General features: G+C 42.6%; 1 protein-coding gene across 2 annotated transcripts in view; it reads right to left on the bottom strand.

The window, feature by feature from the left end:
* Positions 1-22,903, bottom strand: part of Fshr (follicle stimulating hormone receptor) — a 220,758-nt gene extending 197,855 nt beyond the window's left edge. For both annotated transcript variants that reach the window (XM_004660152.2, XM_004660153.2), the window contains exon 1: positions 22,752-22,903. In XM_004660152.2, coding sequence (XP_004660209.2) covers positions 22,752-22,903 — 152 coding nt within the window. The remainder of the gene's footprint in view (positions 1-22,751) is intronic.
* Between the last annotated feature and the right edge of the window lie 342 nt (positions 22,904-23,245).

The following is a 23,245-nucleotide window of genomic DNA, read 5'->3' as shown; positions in this document are numbered from 1 at the left end:
AAGACTTGACGTGAAGATACTTTACTAAGGATTTCAATTTAACTTTTGTTTCCATTTGTCACAGTTATATGCTTCTTTGTTGCTGAACTTACTTCAGTCAAAGGTTCAGGATTGCAAATACATGTCAAGAAGGTTATTTTATCTCTACTCTGCTCAGGAGAAAAGCAGATCTGTTCTTTTACTTTGTCGTACTGAAGCATCCCTGGTTCAAATTCAATTTCCACATGTTTCCATAGTGATTAAGAAACTATTATGCTGCCAACAAAAGCAGTTAGTGGCCTTATTTTGTAGGTGATAAAGAGTCATTACCATTCTCCAGACCAATATTTAGTGCAATGGTACTGAATTATTTAAAACTAACAATGCATATGGATGATAGTAACATAAAACATGGGGTGAATATCTTCAGTGTGATAACATTTATTTCTTCTTGCCTTAACCCAACTCTTCTTTTTACTTCAAGGGCACATTAAGAATTTCACATTTCATAATCTGGGTACCTGACTGCTATGCTATTTTCTGTCAAAATCCTCTCTCTCTCTCTCTCTCTCCTTACTTGGTTAAAACAATGTGGCAATTGATTTCTAGTATGACACGCATAAAGATTATAACATTATCAATACTCATAAAAATTTTAAGACAACTGTCATGCTATCAAAGTTTTCTGGAAGTGGTCCTATTGTATTGAAATTTTTTCTGATTTAAATGAAATAAAATATAACTTCTTGAAGAGTGGAAGGAGACTCTGGCAATTAATAAAGTAAAGTTTGGGGAGAGCTGAAATTAAAAATGTCACATGAGTACTCCCCAAGGTTCTAGACATGATAAACAATTATTGAAGAGTAGACTCTTTTTAAAAAACATTTTTTTGGGGCTGGAGAGATGGCTCAGTGGTTAAGCTCTTGCCTGTGAAGCCTAAGGACCCCGGTTCGAGGCTCGGTTCCCCAGGTCCCACGTTAGCCAGATGCACAAGGGGGCACACGCGTCTGGAGTTCGTTTGCAGAGGCTGGAAGCCCAGGCATGCCCATTCTCTCTCTCCCTCTATCTGTCTTTCTCTCTGTGTCTGTCGCTCTCAAATAAATAAATAAATAAATTAATTAAAAAAAATTAAAAAAAACCAAAAAACATTTTTTTTGGTTTATTCTTATTTATTTATTTGAGAGTGACAGACAGAGAGAGAAATAGGCAGAGAGAGAGATAGAATGGGCGTGCCAGGGCCTCCAGCCACTGCAAATGAACTCCAGATGCATGCGCCCCCTTGTGCATCTGGCTAACGTGGGTTCTGGGGAATTGAGCCTCGAACCAGGGTTCTTAGGCTTCACAGGCAAGTGCTTAACTGCTAAGCCATCTCTCCAGTCCTGAAGAGCAGACTTTGACCAGTGTTGAGTAGCAGTTAAAACATTCATTCATGTGGAAAAGGAGACTCAGGAAGTCCAAATGTCTGGGGGGGGGGGTGGCTGGGTAAATGGTTGCAAAATCCTCCCCTAAATATAAAATAAATATGAAGGTAAATAAAATATAATATAAATATAAAGGGAAAACAACTGCTTGGGAAGAGGCTTTCGGGCCAGACAAGCTGCCTGCAGGTGGTGCCCTATGATCAAGAGATGCAGTTTCCATGTGTGAGGTGTCATCCATGCTAAGGTGGGCTTTTTGGTGATGCAGTTGCCTTTGAGTCATTTATTTCTCCTGCAAGTAACCCCTTACCCTGTTCTGTAAGTAACCTCAATAAAGTCATTGGTTCCCCAAAACTAGCTTTGCTGTAATCCTTTGGTCTCTCATCTGAGCCCTAGCTGAGGTGAATAGATGTGTGTGCACGTATCTCCTCTGAGGGGAGGGGGAAGGAAACGTTTCCCACGACAGGTCCCAAGGGCAATAAGTGAAGATGGAAGTGCCTCTTTGAGAAAAAAAAAATGTATGATTATCCAATAATTTCATACACACACACACACACACACACACACGCTCAAACCGAGACCACTGCCTGCCTCTCCCTTGCTACCTCAGAGAGGTCCGTCTAAACTGTGTCCTATTGCCTAGAATGTAGGTTTCCTTTTATCTCAGCTCTCAAATGAAGGACCAGGACTTTTATCATATCTTTCTATTTTGTAGCTTCCTGTTACCGAGGCTGCTTTGGGCAAGTGTGATTGAAAGGTGAGGGACCCTTCTTTTAGCCAATTCTATTTTGGCACTGAGCTGAGTAATGGGGCCCTTACAGTTTTTGTCTCAGTTCATTAGGCAGGCGTCCAATGCCGGGGTGCCAGGCCAAGTTGTTTTCAGGACGTCGCTTCTCTCCAATGAGCCCCATGGAGAAGCTTCCATTGAAGCAACATTCAGCCCCAGGGCCCTGGTGGATTTTCTGTGCTACTTTCTTCCTAAAGGGGTTGATTTTGTTTGCAATCGAATGTGAAAGAGGTAAGAAAGCAAGGAGCACTCGCAGGAACACACAAGACTTTTTTTTTTTTTTTTTTTTTTTAATTTTTGTTTATTTATTTGAGAGCAACAGACAGAGAAAGAGAGAATGGGCGCGCCAGGGCCTCCAGCCACTGCAAACGAACTCCAGATGCGTGCACCCCCTTGTGCATCTGGCTAACGTGGGTCCTGGAGAATCAAGCCTCAAACCAGGGTCCTTAGGCTTCACAGGCAAGCGCTTAACCGCTAAGCCATCTCTCCAGCCCATGGGAACACACAAGACTTTTTAAAAACAACTTATTTTTTTGAGAAAGAAAGAATAAAAGAGGGAGAGAGAGAGAGAGAGAGAGAGAGAGAGACAGAGACAGAGACAGAGAGAGAGACAGACAGAATGGGCATTGCTGGGGCTGTAGCCACTGCAAATGAACTCCAGACACATGGACCACCTTGTACATCTGGTTTACATGGGTACTGGAGAATCAAACCTGAATCCTTAGGCTTCACAGGCCTTAATGGCCCAGCCATCTCTCCAATGCCGGAACATGCAAGTTACGACAAAAGGGGATTTAGGGCTGGAGAGATTGATTAGTGGTTAAGCACTTGCCTGTGAAGCCTAAAGACCCCAGTTTGAGGTTGGATTCCCAGGACCCATGTTGGCCAGATGCACAAGGGGGCGCACATATCTGGAGTTCGTTTGCAGTGGCTGGAGGCCCTGGCGCGCCCATTCTCTCTCTCTCTCTTTCTCTCTCTCTCTCTCTGCCTCTTTCTCCCTCTGTCTGTCGCTCTCAATTAAATAAATAAAATTAAACAAATTTCTTTTTTTTTAAAAATGGGGGGGATTTGGAGTTTCATGGACTGCATGAAGCTGTATTGGAGGTAACTCATTTGCCAGAGGTCTGGGCAAACAGACAGCTGGAAGGAGCCATCCTGCAGTCTGAACTCTGCCTGGAATTCTAGGAAGGAGCCATAACTTGAAAGGATTTGTTTGCAGAAGAAATTATGCCCCAGGGGATTGTTGGAAACACGCACAGTCTGTCTACCACTAGTGATGTTTATCAGCTTAAATGAACCTTGAAAATACTGTTAAGTGAAAGAGGCTAGTAAAGAAGATTCCACACATACGAAAGTCCAGAAGAGAGAAATCTGTAGAGATAGCAGGTGAGTGCTTGCCCAGGACTGGGTGCATGTTGTAAAAGTACAACTTTTTGAGGTGATTAAAAAATGATTCAGCGTCTAGGAAAGTAGTTTCGTAGTAAAACACTTGTGGGCAGGTGAATCTTTGCTTTCAACTTGATTGGATCTAGACCCACCCACGAGGGATTTTTTTTTTTTTCCCCCAGAGGGATTTGCAGGTTCATTGAGGTGGGAAGGGTAACTTTTCATGGGCTGAGGTGAACACACAAAGGAAGGAACGAGCTAAGCCCGAGCTATTATCTCGCGCCGCTCCTAATTATGTCCTGATCCTGCCATCATTACTTCTCAGCCATGATGGAGGGCAGCCCCTCAAATGCGGAACTGAAATAAACCCTCCTCTCCTTAAGATTCTTCTTGTCAAGTATTTTCTTTTCTTTTCTATTTATTAAAATTTTTTTTGTTCATTTTTTTAATTTATTTACTTGAGAGTGACAGAGAGAGAAAGAGGAAGAGAGAGAGAGAGAAAGAGGCAGAGAGAGAGAGAGAGAGAGAGAGGCAGAGAAAGAGAGAAAGAGACAGACAGAGAGAGAGAGAGAGAGAGAGAGAGAGAGAGAGAGAGAATGGGCGTGCCAGGGCTTCCAGCCACTGCAAACAAACTCCAGACACGTGCACCCCCTTGTGCATTTGGCTAACGTGGGTCCTGGGGAATCGAGCCTTGAACCGGGGTCCTTAGACTTCATAGGCAAGCGCTTAACCACTAAGCCATCTCTCCAGCCCTCTTTTCTATTTTTTTTTTTTTTTTTTTTTGAGAGAGAGAGAGTGAGCTGGTATGCCAGGGCCTTTAGCCAGTGCAATTGAATGAACTTCAGATGCATGCATCACCTTGTGCACATATGTGACCTTGTGCCCCTGGCTTATGTGGGCTCTGGGGAGTCAAACCTGGGTCTTTATGCATTGCAGGTAAGCCCTTTAACTGCTAAGCCATCTCTTCAGGCCTTGTCAAGTATTTTGTAATAGCAACGATCATAGAAACTAACACGACTTACCTAGTGTGGCCGAGCGCCCTGGGCTTGATCATCAGTATGACAAAACAAAACAAATTTAAAATGGACTGTGGTGACATTTACACATATTGTGAATATACTAAACATATATTGAAACATACACTTTACAGGGGGTAAATTACATGCTCTATGAGTTATATATTAATAGAATTTTATTTTAAAATTTGACAAATGTAAAATAAGACAGCAGTGAATTCCAATGGTCATATCTAGGTGTTTCCTTCAGAGTAAGTAGTAAGAGCTATTTTTTAAAAAATATTTTATTTGGGCTGGAGAGATGGCTTAGAGGTAAAGTTCTTGCCTGTGAAGCCTAAGGACCCTGGTTCAAGGCTCGATTCCCCAGGACCCGCATTAGCCAGATGCACAAGGGGGTGCACGCTTCTGGTCGTTTGCAGTGGCTGGAGGCCCTGGTGTGCCCTCTCTCTCTCTCTCTCTCTCTCTCTATGCCTCTTTCTCTCTCTGTTGCTCTAAATAAATAAATAAAAAGAAAAAATTAAAAACTATTTTATTTATTTATTTATTTTGGGGGGAGAGAGAAAGAGGGAGATAGGTAGGTAGGTAGGTAGATAGATAGATAGATAGATAGATAGATAGATAGACAGACAGATAGATAAAATGAGTATACCAGGGCCTCTAGCCACTGCAAATGAACACCAGACGCATGTACTACCTTGTGCATCTGGCTTATGTGGGTACTGGGGAGTTGAACATGGATCTTTAAGCTTTGCAGACAAGTTCCTTAATTATTAAGCCGTCCCTCCAGCCCAAGAGCTTTTTTTTTTTTTCATTCACCAAATCTTCCATGGAAGTTTGGACATAACAGGTTAAAATTTGGGGCGTTAGGATTAGGGGATAGTCATTGCATGAGTACAGAGAAGTCACCTCAGTTCTCTGGGCTTCATTGTCTTTATTCTTGTAGTAAGGGGACAGCGGTGGTATACACCAGCTTAAGTTCATCTAGTGAAAATTTCTTTGACTCATAGAACAAAGTGTGTTTGCAAAGGCAAAATAAAACTCTTGTTCCATACACAGTTAAAAGACAGTGGGGGTAGGGATGCAGCTTAATGGATAACAGCCTTTCTGCACAAGCCAGGGTAACCGAGTCCGTGCTCCCAGGCTCTACTGAAAAGCTGGAAGCTGTGGTGGGTTTCTTTAGTACTTCCAGCACGCCAACAGGGAGGAGGGAAGCGGAGACAGAATTTCTCTGAAGCTTGTGGATGGGCAGTGAGCAAGAGAACTGAGAGACCCTGTCTCAGATGAGACTGACTCCACAAAGTTGTTCTTTGACCTCCAAATGCATGCTGTGGCATGTGTGCTTACTTGTACTCACACCCACGGACACACACACACACACACACGCACACTCACACCAATAAAGAATTAATTGAAATTTAAAATTAGAGAGAGGGCATAGCAGAGGCAGGCAGGAAGATGGCCACAAATTTGAGGTCGTCCTGGACCATGTGTCTATACCACCTTCTTTCTTTTGTATGCACTACCTTTCCTCTCCCTCTTTAAGATCTTTCCCCCATCTCATGGTCTTTTTTCAGGTTTCATAACCCACATATTATGTGCACACACATAAGCACATGTTTTTATTAATAAATATTTCTTGTTCATACTAACAGCTTTCAGTGTAATATTTACACATACACACATACATATGTATTTAATATATATATAGTAATATATATAGTGGTATGCATGGATATAATTTGATATTTGTGTGTATACATATGTGCAAATTTAATTTAAAATTTAAATTTTAGTGTGTGCATGTGAGAGAAAACATCTGGTAGTTGATTTTCTGAGTCTGGCTTATTTTGCTTAACATAATGATTTGCACTTCCCTTCATTTCCTGCAAATGTCATGATTACATTTATATGGCCAAATAACATTTCACTGTGTATATATGCAAAATTAGAAATATATTTCATTTTTACTTATTTATTTGAGATAGAGAGAGAAAGAGGCCTCCAGCCACTGCAAACAAACTCCAGATGCATGCAACACCTTGTGCATCTAGCTTATGTCGTGGGGCCTGGAGAATCACACCTGGGTCCTTTGGCTTTGCAGGCAAGTGCCTTAACCACTGAGCTATCTCTCCAGTCCTGTAACACGTTTTCTTTTGTCCAAGCTAAGATCTCACTCTAGCCTAGGTTGACCTGGAATTCACTCTGTAGCCTCAGGCTGGGTGATCCTCCTACTTCTGCTGCCTGAGTGCTGGGATTAAAGACGTGCAACACCATACCACTCTCCATAGTCCATTTTTTATTCGTTTATCTATTGATGAATATTTGGTTGGTTCCATTTTTTGACTAATGAGAATGTTGCCGCAGTAAGTGAGGTTACACAAAAATCTGTGGTGTGGGCTTAGAGTTCTTTGGGCATATACCCAGGAGCGCTGTAGCTGGGTAATACAGTTGTTCCAGTTTGAGTGTTTTGAGAAACCTACACAGTAATTTCCATAGTGACTGCACCAGTTTACAACTTCAGTTCCGCTTTGTATATCATGTTTTTTAGTTCACTACCTCAGTATATCAGCTTCCTGAAGTGTGTTCTACAGAATATTTAGGGTTTCTCTGAAAGTCTTTAGCATGTTATGTGAACGTGAATATCTAGAATTGGGAGTATAACACTCATCATTTTCCAACCCAATTTGATTATGTAAACACTTTAAAATTGTATTTTATAGAATGCCTTATGAAGCCAGGGTTTTGAGAAGCACACTTTATAAACTGGTGAAAAGAGAGACTTCATCCAAGTAGAGGTGGCTCATGCCTAGAATCTAGCCCTTGGGAGGTTGAGGCAGGAGGGTTGCCTCATGTCTGAGGCCAGCCTGGGCTATGTGGCAAGTGCCAGGTTAGTCAAACAACAAACAAACAAAACAAAGGTTAAAAAAGAAGAAGGAAAGAAAAAGAAAAAAGAAAGAGATAATCTTTAAAAGTTTAGGGCATTTATTCTCTAAGAGGACCTTAAACACCTACATTTCAATGACAAAGGAGTTGGAACTTGGGAAAGCTTTAAGGCTTCAACAGTTGATCTATTAATGATGGGTTGATGACAATGGAGTTATTTTTGGATCACCGAGCTTCATGTGTCTCAAATTCTATCATATAGTTTGCTATCAGCTTGTGATAGCAGCTTTGGCCTGAACTTTAAAATCACAGGCAAAATGAGAAAACAGAGGTGCAATTCCCCAAATCTAGAAATAAATCTTTGAAAAGAGACTGAGAGGTCATGTTAGACCAATGTGAATTTCTTTCCCTGATCTCTGGAGATTATGAAACACTATCAAGCTGCTGATTTTATTTTTGCAATTTATTGCTGGGGATGTCATTCTCCTTCTTCATGACCCTATTGAATCATTCTTCATTTGTCTTTTGCTCTTCTTATATTGAGTAGTAACTGAGCGCCCAGCTCTGGTAGGCATAGCAGAAAAAAACAGTGTTATGTCTTAGAGAAGTCATTCCACAGAAGGGTCAAGAGAGTACGTAAGTTTTGAATTACAAGATGATCTTGGCATTGATGTATGTAAGTCCTTCAAGAAAGTGCTTTATATATCCAAAGGACTCATCTCATTTCCTTAGAAGTACATGCTCAACCATGTTTATTGCTGCTCAATTTATAATAGCTGGGAAATGGAACCAGCCTAGATGTCCCTCAACAGATGAGTGGATAATGAAGATGTGGCACATTTATACAATGGAGTTCTACTCAGTGGTAAAGAAAAATGAAGTTATGAAATTTGCAGAAAAATGGATGGACCTGGAAAGGATTATACTAAGTGAGGTAACCCAGGCCCAGAAAGCCAAGCGCCACATGTTCTCTCTCATATGTGGATCCTAGCTACACATGACTGGGCTTCTGCGTGAGAAGGAAAATTCTTAGTAGCAGAGGCCAGTAAGTTGAAAAGGAGACATAAAGGGTGGAGAAAGGAAGGGAGGAGGATACTTAATAGGTTGATATTGTATATATGTAATTACAATGATTGTAATGGGGAGGTAATATGATGGAGAATGGAATTTCAAATGGGAAAGTGTGGGGGTGGGGAGGGAGGGAATTACCATGGGATATATTTTATAATCATGGAAAATGTTAATAAAAATTAAAAAAAGAAAAGAAAGTGCTTAGACTTTTGTTTTCTGAATTTAGAGGAGGTCCATTTTCCCTTTCAGTTCTTTGCTTGAGGGACCTTTCATTTTTCTTTCATTCAGCTCATAAACATATTAAGCATCTTTACATAGTGAGGATGATCCCACATGGTGGAATTTCTTCCATTACATAGCTTCAGTGCTAGTTTACCAAGGCAGAAGTGGTGGAGGAGGAAAGTGGACGTGTGAAAGCTTCCAAACCCCAGTGAGTTTGATGGAAGGGATAAGAGAGACACACGGTAGAGCAATGGATGAGGCGGTCATAGTTGGGTGTTCAAGACAGAGCCCTTTGAGAGGGTGACATTTGGGTAGAGACTGGGAAGGTGAGAAGCTATGTGACAATAAGAGAGCAAAGCATCCTGAACAGAAAGATATGAAAAGGAATAAAGATTGGAGGTGGAAAGAGTGGTCCAAGGTGACCCGGGTAGCAAGAACAAGGAGGTGATGGGAAAACAGTAAGAGGAGAGGCAGGCAGAGGTGAGGGGTGTGTGTGTGTGTGTGTGTGTGTGTGTGTGTGTGTGTGTGTGTGTGTACAGGGCAGGGGAAGGTGGGCAGAGGTGTGGTGTCTAAAGCCAGGGACAAGAGAAAAGTACCAGCAGACGCGTGTAACGTGGAACAAGAGGGACCGCCGCATCTGCCATTTGAATGGAGGGTTTTCCTCTGATGTTCAATTCTCTCTTATTTTTTTAATCTGAAAATAAATTTAACCTCACCGCAACAAAAATGACTGAATATAAAGAGAAGTTTTACCAGCACTGTGACAAGAAGGGATTTCAGTAGAACCACACAGACAAAACCAGATTGAGCTGGCTGAATAATGAATGGGGATTCCTAGGAGGAGATAGCCCGTTAAACAAACAACTGTTTGTTTCCTCCTGAAACTCCACTGAGAAGACGGGAAGGGAGATTTTTTTTTAAAGCAACAAGCACAAGTAAGCACAAGGTTGGGAGAACCAAAGTAAGGAAAGGTTAGCTTGTGAAGAAGACAGTGGGCGAGGTGCTGGAGTCCGTATGCGATCTCAGGGCCCACCAGGTTTACCCAGCCCGAGGCCAAGCTCACGCCGCCTCTCTGCTTTGTGTGAGAGGCACAGAACTGCCAGCTTGGCAGGCCCTAGGTAGTGGAACCCTAAGCTAATGTGATTTGCAACGTACAGTCTCTAAACCCATAGGGACTGGAGGCAATGGGTATCTCTGAGAACAGAGTGGGCAAGAGATGGAAATAGAATGAAGTGTATAAAATTAAAAAAAAAAGGATTGGCAAAATTTCTTTAAGAGGCAGCCACTTGGAGCTGTTAGGAAAGAACCCTTATTCACTTGAACAAAATACTGAAATATTTTTATGAACTAGTTGATGCCAAAGATGCACTCTTTTTTTTTTTTAATATTTATTTATTTGAGAGAGCAAGAGAGAAAAAGGCAGAGAGAGAGAGAGAGAGAAAGAGAGAGAGAGAAAGCATGGGCATGGTAGGGCCTCCTGGCCACTGCAAATGAACTCCAGACGCATGCGCCACCTTGTGCATCTGGCTTACATGGGTCCTGGGGAATCAAACCTGGGTCCTTTGACTTTGCAGGCCAATGCCTTAACACCTAAGCCATCTCTCCAAAGATGTAATCTTTATAGAGTATACACTAGGGTGTGAGGACTTGAGGATGCCAGGTACCAACTCTGAGTGTGTGATGCTCAGGATACCTCCCCCCCCCCACAGCCCTTTCCCCAGATAGAGAGCTGGCAGTGAGAGCCCGTGCAGGAATCTGGGAGAATCCTTTACAGGGCACCTTACCAGCCCAAGAGTCAAGACTCAAATTATACTATGGCAATTCCCTCAACGTAAAGACCCAACCGGTTCTTTGTGCGAAGTTAAACTATTGTTTCTGTCGCTGCTCTTCTTCCTCCAGAATCTTCCCTAAGAACTCTTCTCCCAAGAGCTGCCCTGTAGCTTTCCTATCTGGCTGCCAGGACTGTTTGTTCTCTTTTCACTGTCTGTAGTGTCTGTCTGGGGAGCGAGATGCCGTTCGGAGACTGTGTGTTCTTCAGCGGATGTCCATGCTCAGGGGCACGATAAGCCACTGGCTTCCGGATGTGAGATTCCGGATGACCTCTTGGCCGCTCATCACAGCTCTCCTCGTTTTTTTCTTGTTGCCTTTTCAGTTTTCTAACTTAAAACCATTTCGGTGGGTGTTGTGGTTGTTATACATTTTGCTTCTTTCTCTCCAGTATGTAGACTCAGAGAAATGTTAAAGTGTGCCTGCAAAGCTTCCTCTCTTTCCACCCTGGTCAGAAGTAAATTCTAAGGGGCATATGGAAGCGGAACAAGCTTGGCTTTTATACCTGCTTAGGCTGAGATGCAGTGATAGAGAATAGTCATGCTTTTACATTTACTTTTCTAAAGCTCAGCCGTACAAAATAACTGGACATTTAGAAGAAAGAGAAGCTACATATGCGTACATATAAGTTTTAAAACCTTGAGTAATTATTTTTTAGTGGTTCCCTTATGTAGGAGCAGAACATTTTAAGGTATGTCATTTTCTCTCTCTCTCTCTCTCTCTCTTTCTCTCTTTTGAGGCAAAGCCGACAGACTGGTCTTATTTTTAATGTGAGAGAATGAGAGTAAGATAGATAGATAGATTAGATAGATAGATTAGATAGATAGATCAGATATATAGATTGATAGGTATATAGATAGATAGATAGATTGGTAGATAGATAGATCAGATATATAGATAGATTGATTGATAGATTAGATAGATAGATCAGATATATAGATAGATTGATAGATATGTAGATAGATAGATAGATTAGATATATAGATAGATTGATAGATATGTAGATAGATAGATAGGTAGGTAGGTAGATAGATAGATCAGATATCTATATATATAGATTGATAGATAGGCAGATAGATAGACAGACAGATGATAGAACTGGTAAACCAGTACTTGAACTCCAGAGGTCTGCGCCACCTTGTGTGCATGTGCACCTTTGTGTACTTGCATTACCTTGTGAGGTGGGACCTAGAGAATTGAACATGAATGCGCTTTGCAGGCAAGCGCATTAACCGCTAAGCCATCTCTCCAGCCCAAGGTGAGTCAGTTTTGAGGCCCTATGGCTTTGTTAGACAAGCTGGATCAAATCATCCCAGACGCTCTGGGGTTGAGGGCCGGGAGGGGTTGCGGTATACATCACCCACGAATAGGCAAAGTTTTATCCCACAGACCCATGACAGCATTCATGAATGTAAGTAATTTTTAGAGAACTTATGAAGTTGGAAAAGAAAACAGAATATCCTAAACACTCCTGCTTTTGTGTTCTTCCCAAATTCTGCCTCAATCTCATACATTCAAACTCAGAGGAGCCAGTCTCTTGGATTCTTTTCAGTTTGAAAACTTATAAGTCAAACTGAAATATTTGTACACATGCCAATTAAGAGCTATCATTAATTTTCTGGTGTTCATTTGTTATTCTGTTTTACTTTGAGCCTGTGTTTCCCTCATACATCAAAGCATGGCATTACTAGCCTTTTGAGCAATGATGGTACTTGGGAAGTGACTGAAATCCCCAGGGTGGTCAGAAGGGAAGCTCTAGACAGGACCAGCTTTTCTTCGGTTCTCTTGCTGCATCCTGCATCCTGCATCCTGCATCCTGCATCAGTCCTCTTCTCATTGGGTTTCCCTGGACATCCACTTCCAGCTTTCACAATCTATGATATTACAGTGCACACAGCAACATGCAATTAAGTGTCAAATTGGCAGTTTCACAATAACCAGCCTGGTTTTCAAAGGGAATTTTGATTGTTGTGGGTAATGGTGAGGAAAACCATTATTGTCATTATTTATTTGATATTCCTGCTTTTTTTTTTTTTTTTTTTTTTTTTTTTTTTAGCAACCACATGCATACAGGAACTTTGCCTCTCCTTTTGGCTGTCTTGTCCCCAAGTGTCAAGTGCCTTATACATATAGAACTGGTAAATATTTGTTGTTGGAGTAAAAATTGTTATAGAAAATTAGCCTTTTTTCCTGTAGCTTCAAAACTGAATAACATTGGAATAGAATATATTCAGGGTAGAGAAAGTAATAGCATGTGGCGAGAAAAATACAAGATGTGTCTGGGAGCTGGAAGAGAAAATATTCCATACACTATAGGCTTGGGAGAAGAGAAGGTGTTGTTTATGGCTGCACCACCCTGAACACGCCCAGTCTCCTCTGATGTCAGAAGCTAAGCAGGGTCAGGCCCAGTTAGTACTTGTTGTGGGGGAGGGAGAAGAAAAAGAGAGAGAGGAGACAGGAGTGCTAACTTGGTGCCAAAATATAGAGGATCTCTGTGACAAACCTATGACTGGCTTTTTGTTCTTTATCCGACCTTGAAGTATAGAGGTTAGGTAAGTCCTGGCAAGAGCTCAGTGTAGGGATTGGAAAAGGAAGGGGCTGGTAGATCAGCTCATAGTCAGTGACCTCCAAGCAAGGGAGAAACCCAAACAGAGGTAATACCATCGTCTGGGGATGCGATCCTCTCATAGGATTTCCTAGAGGGGACAGAGAATTCAAAACTGATGCCATCGCTGAAAGTCTAGTGCTCAAGGCTCTGGCTCTTCCATACCAAAGGTCTCTTTTTTCCACGGCCTTCTCATTTCCAGAGGAATTTGGAGGAAGGTCATATTCACTGATTTCTCTGCATTTGTGTATTTGTGTATGAAGTCATTATTAGAACCATGGTCCCTTTTTATTTTTTAAAGCCCTCATCAAAATAACAAGACAAAGGCTGAGGGATGGCTTAGTGGTTAAGGCATTTGCCTGCAAAATCAAAGGACTCAGGTTCGATTCCCAAGGACCCATGTTAGACAGATGCACAAGGGGGAACATGTATCTGGAGTTCATTTGCAGTGGCTGGAGGCCTTGGCATGCCCATTCTGTCTCTGTCTGTCTCTCTATCTCTCTCTCTCCTTCTTTCTCTGTCAAATAAATAAATAAATATATCAAAAAATAGCAAGTGTTTGTGTGGGGATTCTTCTCTTGCTTTATAAAGTAATGCAACTGTCTGTTAAGGTCAAGGGAAACATCTTCACATAGAAGCTGGGATAAGAACAGTTAGATCCCACCCAGCTGCTGAGATCCTAGGGCTAATAAGCCCCTTCCCTTTTTTGGGGGGGAGTTTAGTGCCTGGAAGAAATGTGTAAAATTAAGCATTTTTACAATCGAAGGAAATGCAATATCATTTTTACTTTAGCCTTTGAAAATCTGCTTATGAATTTTCTCTGTATTATCCTCAATTACTTGATCTTTACATGTCATTGAAAATTAGTTGAAACTTTTGGAGTGTCTGTATTGGGGAGGTTTTTGTCAGGCTTGGCATTACCGAGGTGCTGAGGTGTCTCTATGTTAGGTTTGGACAAGAGAAGATCTGATCAAACAAGTGAAAGAGAATGGGCTCAAGCCACTCCTAATGCTAAAAATATAATTGAGGTCGATTCAGAACAAAAAAAAAAATTTCCATATTCCTTGAAGAATTTCAGATCAGTGATATATTCTTTATGAAAGAACAGGGTAATGGCATGTCCAGATCAGAGGCACAGAACATTCTCTAAGACACTTCACAGAGAGGTCAGATTAGGAACAAACATCCACATCTCATTATAATCAGATGCTAGGCAATTAAAAATAATTACTCTTTTTCCTAGTTGACCTTGTAGGGATATGTAAGTTAGAATCTAGTCTCAAAGAAGCTAAATTGGTGAGTCTAAATCTAACAGCTAAAAACCACATGTAGTCCAGTCAACCATAGCGACTAGATAACCCAATTAGAAGCTTGGAGAATGATAATCAAAAGTGAAATGAGTAGCTAATTGTTTGCCATGATGTCCTAAAAGTTAGGGTGTTGGAGTGGAGGACTTGGGTGAGGTGGGCATCAGGGGCCTCCTCCAGCAAGCGTGGGTTGGCACAATTCCACTCCTGCTCCTCAGTCGTTAATAATGACTCCCTAGGGTACTTAGTCAATTCTCAGGGTAGAGTCCATCTTCTACTTTAAAAGATCTTTACCTTGCAGTATACGTCCCACCTTTTTTTTTTTTTAAATTAATGGTTCTATATTTTATAGATATTTCTTTAGTCATTTTTTTTCCTGATTCCTCTTTTAAGCCTCTCTTTCCAAAAGCCCCTGTTAAATTCCAAACACTGGCCGTTTCTCACTAAAGCAGGTAGAGGATTTTGAGTTAACAGGAAGGATTATGCACGCTTTAGCATGAGCACACTGCCGTTTGTTTCTTTCAGAGAAGTATTTAAGCAAGGTGAGGCAGGAAGAACATCTGCATGGGGACTCTCAGGACAGTCTTTACACTGGAGTGTCTGGTTTTGGTAGCCAGATAGAACTACAATTAAAGGACATCTAGGGGACATAGGAAACCTAACATTCAAGGATTGTTATCTGATCCTATTTGGAAAAAAATAAAACAAAACAAAACATTTCTTTGAACATGTCTGCCTGGTTTAAAAATGAGTTTTGTTGGGCTAGAAAGATGGATTAGCAGTTAAGGGATTTGCCTGTGAAGCCAAAGGACCCATGTAAGCCAAAGGTTCAATTCCCCAGGACCCATGTAAGCCAGATGCCTGAGGGGCACATGCGTCTGGAGTTCATTTGGAGTGGCTGGAAGACCAGTCATGCCTGTTCTGTCTCTATCTTTCTCTCTATCTCTCCCTCTCTCTCTGTTTACATAAATAAGTGAATTAATTAATTAAAAAATGAGTTTTGTTTATGCAATTTCATTCATTTTTTCTATAGTTTTCTTGGGTATAGAGGCAGGTGCTGTTATGTAAGTCAAAAGAACTGAATGGTATGCCTAGAGTGTAGACTATTTAACCCAAGGGATGTGTTTCTCTATTTCTGAAGAAATTAGTGGATTCTGTAATGACACACATGCATTTTCTTAAAAGAAACATAAAAAAGCAAGGGAAAAACAAGAAAATCATCAAATCCTATAGTCGTTCACTGCAGGAGAGAGCAATAACCATCGTTTATAGAAATCTTTTCTTCAATACTGAGGAGCAAATAAATGGAGGCAATTCCCCCTTATTTATGAAATGCTTTGTTCTACCCGTGATTGGGGACCCAGAACATGCATCACATTGAACTTGGCGCAGGAAGCAGGTCGAAGGAAATTTCCACTGCAGTTGAGGAAATAAGACACCCATGAAAAATTAAACACAAATCAAGAATAAGTGGTGAGATGAGCATCAGAAACCCCACGGAGACAAGGTTAAATAAAGACAGAGTCGAGAGGGATGACCTCATGAAAGAGACAACGTCTGAGTATCAGCCAGGATGCACGGCAAAAAGGGAAAAGACACTGGGGACAGGCGAATCAGGAGGTACAGCATCAAGACAGAGAAAGGCAGAAATGCACCCACGCTGCCCGAGAGAAAATCGCTATCGGGGCGCAAAGAGATTTCTACAGAGGGGGGAGAGCCACAAGCCGAAGAGGTAAGCCATTGAGCTATAGAATGATTTTGAACTAACAATGTGGTGACAGGGACATTTGATGGAGAAAATGGAGTGACATGCTCATTTAGAGAGAGAGAAAAAAGGATTTATTAAAAAAAAAATAAAGAAAAGAAATCAAACAAACAAAAAATCCCAAAGATACCTCAGGAAGCACTTAGAACATTCAGACATTAGAGATGGTCAAGGCTTAAACAAAGATGATGGCAGTCAAAAGAGAAATCTTGCTAGCGATACTATGAAAAGAGTTGGTAAATGGATGAGATGCATCTGACATCTACGGAATGGTAAGAGACAGCAGCCAGCCCCCGCACGGTTACCGTGTACACGTTAAATCGCCTTCTTCATGAGAACACAGAGCATTATCAAATAGCCGCTTCTCTGGTACAAAGCAATGAAAACACAGCCAGATGCTCATCTCTAGCTATACTTTCGCACTACATTGGGAGTTGGGAGGTCTGGCTGTAGCTCAGAGTTTAGAAGGGCTTCTTTCTGGATTTGGGGTAAACCGAGCAGCCTTTCCCCAAGTGTCCTCCATGGAGTATTGCTCCCCCAAACGTGCTCTTAGGAAAAAGGTTCCACCTTTAAGCATCCTTGGAAACATCAAACACTATTTTATAGCACAGAGACATGGATCAAAGGCTAAAGGAGCTTGCTTGCAGAGCCTGATGGCCCCAGATTTGATTCCCTAGTACGCACATAAAGCTAGATGCATAAAGTGGTCCATATGTCTGGAGTCTGTAGTGCCAAGAGACCCTGGAGCACCCATTTTGTTTGTCTCCTCCTTTGTTTACAAATAAATTATAAATAGAATATTTACAAACAACTATTTTACTTGGAGCTCACAATTTACTGGTATAGCAAAAAGCCTCTCTTTTTGCGTAGAACACTGTCCTGTCCCTCAGAATTCAGGGCTTACTAAGCAAAAAGTAAACTAAACACCCTTTTTATGCTCAAAACTGAATAATAATCTGTTGTTACACGATATGGAGAATGATCCAAAGCTAGCAAAAACTAGAAAAAAATAAAGGGGATAAAAAGACAATTAGAAGTAAGCACTAGGGCTGTAGGAATGGTTTAACGGTTAAGGCACTTGCCTGCAAAGCCAAAGGACCCAGGTTCGATTCCCCAGCACCCACATAAAGCCAGATGCACAAGGTGGTGCATGTGTCTGGAGTTCGTTTGCAGTTTCTATCTGTATGGATGGATGTCCTGGCACACCCATTCTTTCTCTCTCTCAAATAAATAAAACAAAAAATAAAATCTTTAAATAAGAAGAAGTAAATACTAGTCAAATGAGATTGCAGCGAATTATGGGAACCTGCTATGAGGAGAGGGCACAACACAGGCAGCCCACAATATAAACCTCCTTCAAGCTCTCTATGCCAACCATGACCACAGATGGGCTCTTCTTTTCCTTAGTCCTGTGCTCATCTGACTTTGCTGAAGAAAAAGATGGCTGTATCCATAGTGTTCTCTTCGACTTAAATTTCAGACATGGCACTTGCATTCTTTTTAGGAATTCTAACTCCAGGAAGAACGAAGCAAGATCAAAAGAACCCCTCTAGCTTTACTGACTGCCTGCAGCAGAAATGGTTTCTGGGATGTCAGAAATCAAAATTACTTTCACAATGGTCAGAATGAACCTGCTTCCTTGAGTTCTTGGCAAATGCCAACAGCCTAAGAAATATGCATTTTTTTATTTTTTATTTTACTCAGTGCATGATGGTTAAGTGCTACAGCCAACAAACTGAGAAAAGTCACTCGTGACAAGAGCGAGATTATACACTATTTCAGTTATAAAAATCCTTATATCAAATTCTTAAAGCATTCTCATGGAGAGCTCCATGTAGTAAATATTGCCTCATATTTTGTGCATGATAATGCCACCACCACCATCATGTTCAACAAAATGAGGAGCATTGCGCTAAGTGTTTGACCAACAATGTCTCATTTAGTCCCCATAGTGATTTTGTGAATCAAGCACACATTGTCAATCCCAGATGACAAAGCAAAAAATGTATGGCAGAGCCCCACGTGTAAACCTGTCTCTTTCAGATTCTAGACGCTGTAAGCTGTTACCTCTGATTTGTCAGAACAGCTAAAGGATGCCTACAAACTACCCCTGAACTGTCCCAACTCTTAACACTACCATCTAGCTTAGCTCCCTCCACAGAGCCCTATTGTTTCAGGCTTCCTGAGCTCTACTCAAGTCACTAGCATTTTAAACATATTTTATTTATTAGAGAAAGAGAGAGAGAAAGAGAGAGAGAGAGAGAGAGAGAGAGAGAGAGAGAGAGAGAGAGAGGGAAAGAATGGGCGCACCAGGGCCTCTAGCATCCGCAAATGAACTCTGGATACATTCACTATCTTTTGATTATGGCATATGTGGCTACTGGGGAATCGAACCTGGGTCCTTAGGCTTTGCAGGCAAGTGTGTTAACTGCTAAGCCATTCTCCAGCCTGAGTCAATAATTAGCCCATGCCATCAGCCATCAGCAAAATCAGAAGTAGGAAACATAGATGGATCAGCCAAATTTGGCTTTTCTTTTGGTTTTTCAAAGCCCATGAGCAATATATATATATAATTTTATATTATATATTAAAAAGATATATATATATATCTTTTTAAAAAGTTTTTATTAAAATGCATTAATTATATATAATACCACAGTGCTTCACCATAGTGTTTTCATACATGTATACAGGTACTTTGATCTCCCCTGTCCCCCCAGTTACCCCATTGTCCTGTCAGGGACAGTCTTAAGGGAAACGGCCCCTCATGCTTTGTACCTGTATGACTGTGAGGAAAGCAATGGTTTGTAGCATGGTTTTGTGTGTGTTCAGTTCTTGGTAAGATGATAGCACTTTCAGCCACCATTGTTTCTATACTGCCAGTGTAAATATCCACAGGGTGTTGAAGGCAATCTGTCTCCATCAAAAGAGAACCACCTAAAAGGTTTTTGGGACCCCCCCCATCAAAGTCTATTGCCACCCTTTAGGAACTCTTGATCTAGACCATGATTTTTCTCATTAAAAAAAATAGACTTAAAATTTTAAACCAGCAATCTTGAGGACTGGAGAGATGGCTTAGTGGTTAAGGCGCTTGCCTGCAAAGCCTAAGGACCCAGGTTCGACTCCCTAAGACCCATGTAAGCCAGCTGCATAAGGTGGCGCATGCATCTGGAGTTCATTTGCAGTGGCTGGAGGCCCTGGTGCATTCTCTCATCTGCCTCCCTCTCCTCTCTCAAATAAATAAATAAAAAATATTTTTAAAGGAAATGCTTTAGTGCAGCATATTTGATCCTTTAAGCAAGCAGCAAGAGCCGTTTTGGAAAATGGAGTCTACCTGACCATCAGTGATGCTTCCTTTGTATATGGGCAATCGCAGGTCACCGGGCATTAGCAACCTCGGGTGATAGCTATGCAAAGTGAAATAAAACTGCCGCAAGGCGAACAGGATGACAGGATAGAAATGTTTCCAGTGAAACGTAGAAGTTGTTTTCTTTCAGCTGAGCAGTGAAGCTTTTCCATGCTGACGGGTCAAACGATCTCAGTCAGTGACGCCCAGCTCCTTCCTCCACCCACCCCTGAGGTGACCTTCACCGGAGCCAATCGTCACACTTTCAATATCACAAAGTGAATTAGAGCTATCTCATTGAGCTAGCTGTTTCCCCTCGCTTCTACCGTGTTCCAGAGACCCCTCCCCCCCCCCCCCCCCCCCCCGCTGTGATCCTTTTAAGGAAGAAAAAGTTACTGTTCTTTTCAGAAAACAGAATGTTTGTTCTTGGCATTTGATATGTTCTTCAGTGATTACAACACTAAAAAAGAAACCTAATAATTTCTTTATTTTATCTCACAGCCAAAGCAACGCTTCTCTTCTTTTTCTCAACATACTTTGCCAGAAAGAGTTTAGGGTCGGCTGGCTGTACCACGAGTGTGCAGAGGAGAGATGTTTATTTATTTACTTCAGAGCAAGAGACAGAGAGAGAAAGAGGTAGATAGAGAGAGAGAGAATGGGCACGCCAGGGCTTCCAGCCTCTGCAAACGAACTCCAGACGCGTGCGCACCCTTGTGCATCTGGCTAACGTGGGACCTGGGGAACCGAGCCTCGAACCGGGGTCCTTAGGCTTCACAGGCAAGCGCTTAACCGCTAAGCCATCTCTCCAGCCCAGGGAGAAGATTTTTCTAGGAGAGGTTTCTGGGAGAACTTTAGGCTCTAGAGCTCCCAAATAACCACGTTCATCCCTCCGGTGGGGAAATGCCAATAGCAGTGCCATCCTCCCCTTCCCCATTCTAGTTTCATGCCACTGTGCCCGCCGCTGTGCACAACCCACTAAAGATGGTCTAGAACGGGCCTTTGCCAACGGGTGGCATTTTGTTTCTGATGCCCTGACGCTCTCTCTCCTAGAACTTCAATACCTCATGCTCTTTTTCCTCGATTGCAAAATACTCTGGGATAGAGATTTATTTTAATCACTTCTACCTTATTACGACAAGGAACATCATATTCCTGCTTTTTCCAAGCTCACACACATACCCTCCATCTTTCCACCCCTCTGTCTATCCTCACTCCCTTCCTATGTTCCTGTCCTCTTTTCCGCCCTCTCTCTTTTTTCTTATCCAGTGTTTGCTATGCAGAGTGGAGAGAGTCTTCTGACAAAGAGATTACTTGATGCCAAGCTGCCAAGTACGGAAGGCAGTTTTGGGAGGGAAAGTGGTACCACCCTACCATTAGATCTTATCGGAGGTGCTGACAGCTGAGTGGTACTGCTTAGCCCACAGGAAAACATTGGAAGAAACAGAGTTGAACCAGGAAAGACAAGAGGGGAATGGGGGATGGGTGGAGAGGAAGGGATCTGTACTTATCCAAAAATCCAACCGAGCGGGGTGTGTTAAAGCCCACTTTAGCTGTGCGGAAGTTGTGTCTTGGAAGGGAGTGAGGGTTTGCTTAAAGTCCATAGGAGGAGGTGGCTTCTTATGGGAGATCAGGTGAGCTAGCCTGGCCCCGTGTTCCCACTGGCCTCATGACCCAGAGTGCCCTGTGCCCAGGCACGTTCTTCAGTCTAATCAGGAGGAGCTGTCTCCTCCGAGAGCAGCGGAGCCAAAACACAAAGCCGGCTGCTTAGTCTCCCGACCTCTGCAGCTGCCTGGGCAAAAGTCAGCAGAGACTGAGGTGTCAAGGGAAAGGTGGCCAGCCATCAGGCTGCAAACGTGTGACCCTAAAGTGAACGTCTGAGATGCAGCACCACCGTGTCTCAGCGTTGGGATGATGAATGCCGAGTTGAAAAGATGGCCATGTTCTCAGTACGGGTTGGACAGATGGCTTAGTGGCTAAGGCGCTTGCCTGCAAAGCCTGAGGACCCAGGTTCCATGCTCCAGTACCCACATCAGCCAGAAGCACAATGTGGCGCATGTGTCTGGAGTTCGTTTGCAGTGGCTAGAGGCCATGGCATGCCCATTCTCTCTCTTTCTCTCTCTCTGTCTCTGAACTAACTAACTAAATAATTAAAAACAATAAGTTCTCGGTAGCATTAGGGGGCAAAAGTCGCAACATCCACAGCTGTGGCTTCTGTTTCAAATCCTTGCAGTAAAACAATAACATCAACAACAAAAAACCTGAGGGTGTCTATCAGTGTTAATCTGCTCTTACAGTTTTCCAGAAAGCAACAGGAGGACAATCAGCCAGCCTGTCTTGCTGGGCTCTCAGGCAGTCCCAGGGGCTCAGGGGAAGAGCTGGCTCAGTCAGAGGGCCTGACACCCACTCTTAGCTCACTGTGGGCTAATTCTTTACTGTGTGGACACAAGATTCCAAATTTGCAAAATAAAGGGACAGAGTTGAGATGATGTTCCAACTCATACCCAGTTCCAGGAGAAGGTCGACTTCCTTGATAAGATGGTTCAGTAAAAATCTAAGATGGGCACTATCTTTTCCTAGCTGCATGACGGATTACCTTGCCCTCTCCCTCTCTGCTTCCTTCCCTTATTCTTTCCTTCTTCACAACACCTTCTGCCCCACCGCTCTTCTCTGCAAGAAGCAGATGGCCAGTTCAAGAACGACTTGCTGCTGTCCTCAAAGACGCGGACACTCCTGTGCTCTGGAGATTATACATTGTGTGCTCGGCTGACAACAGCAGTCTTCCTGCCTTTAATTCTCCGTCTCCTAAACTTCCCTTTGCTTTCATTTCATTTTTCTTGTATCATCGGACTATGGAACCTTACAGCAAACATGTCCAAAAGACTAAACAAACTACACTTCTTCCCTTTGGATTCAGATTTCCACAGTGGCCTTCCCTGGCAAATGTTGATACAAATTCTCACCCGAGATCTTTGGAAAGTTGGCAGAAGTGTTGGCCTGGGGGGAGTTTGTTTTACTCAAGCCTTTGGTCAAGGCAGAGATACTGCAGCCCAGCAGATACCAGCGCACCGTGAAGATCAGAATAGTACGTAATAATGCACAAGTGGCCGCCACCGAGCTGATCGGCAGAGGTGATACTCACAGTTCAACTGCGTTCCGGGGCAGGTCGGGTGGAATCTCTGTCACCTTGCCGTCTTGGCAGAGGAGAACCCTGTTAGAGCAGTGACAGAGCCGGTGATGGCACCCAGATGCTGAGCTCAGGAATGCCAGCAAGGAGACAAGAACCAAGGCCATGCCTACGCAGCCATCCACCTGCGTCCCTCCCGCGCGGGCAGTGGGAAACCTGCCCAGGTCTCAGCGACTCCTCCACACGGTTCCCGGCAGAAGGCCGAGCTGCTTTGAGAACTGGGCAGGTCATGTGACATCCAAGAGATGCCCTTCCTTCCTTCCTTCCTTCCTTCCTTCCTTCCTTCCTTCCTTCCTTTCTTCCTTCCTTCTTTCCTTCCTTCATCTCTTCTTCTTCTTTTAGATATTTTTATTTTAATTTATTTATTTGAGAGAACACAGAAAGAGAGAGAGAGAGAGAGAATGGGTGCACCAGGGCCTCCAGCCACTGCAAAGCAAACTCCAGATGCA

Source organism: Jaculus jaculus, chromosome 18 (genome assembly GCF_020740685.1).
Source record: "Jaculus jaculus isolate mJacJac1 chromosome 18, mJacJac1.mat.Y.cur, whole genome shotgun sequence".
NCBI lineage: Eukaryota > Metazoa > Chordata > Mammalia > Rodentia > Dipodidae > Jaculus > Jaculus jaculus.
The sequence above is the reverse complement of the archived record's forward strand: the minus strand, read 5'-3'. Positions and strand labels throughout refer to the sequence as shown.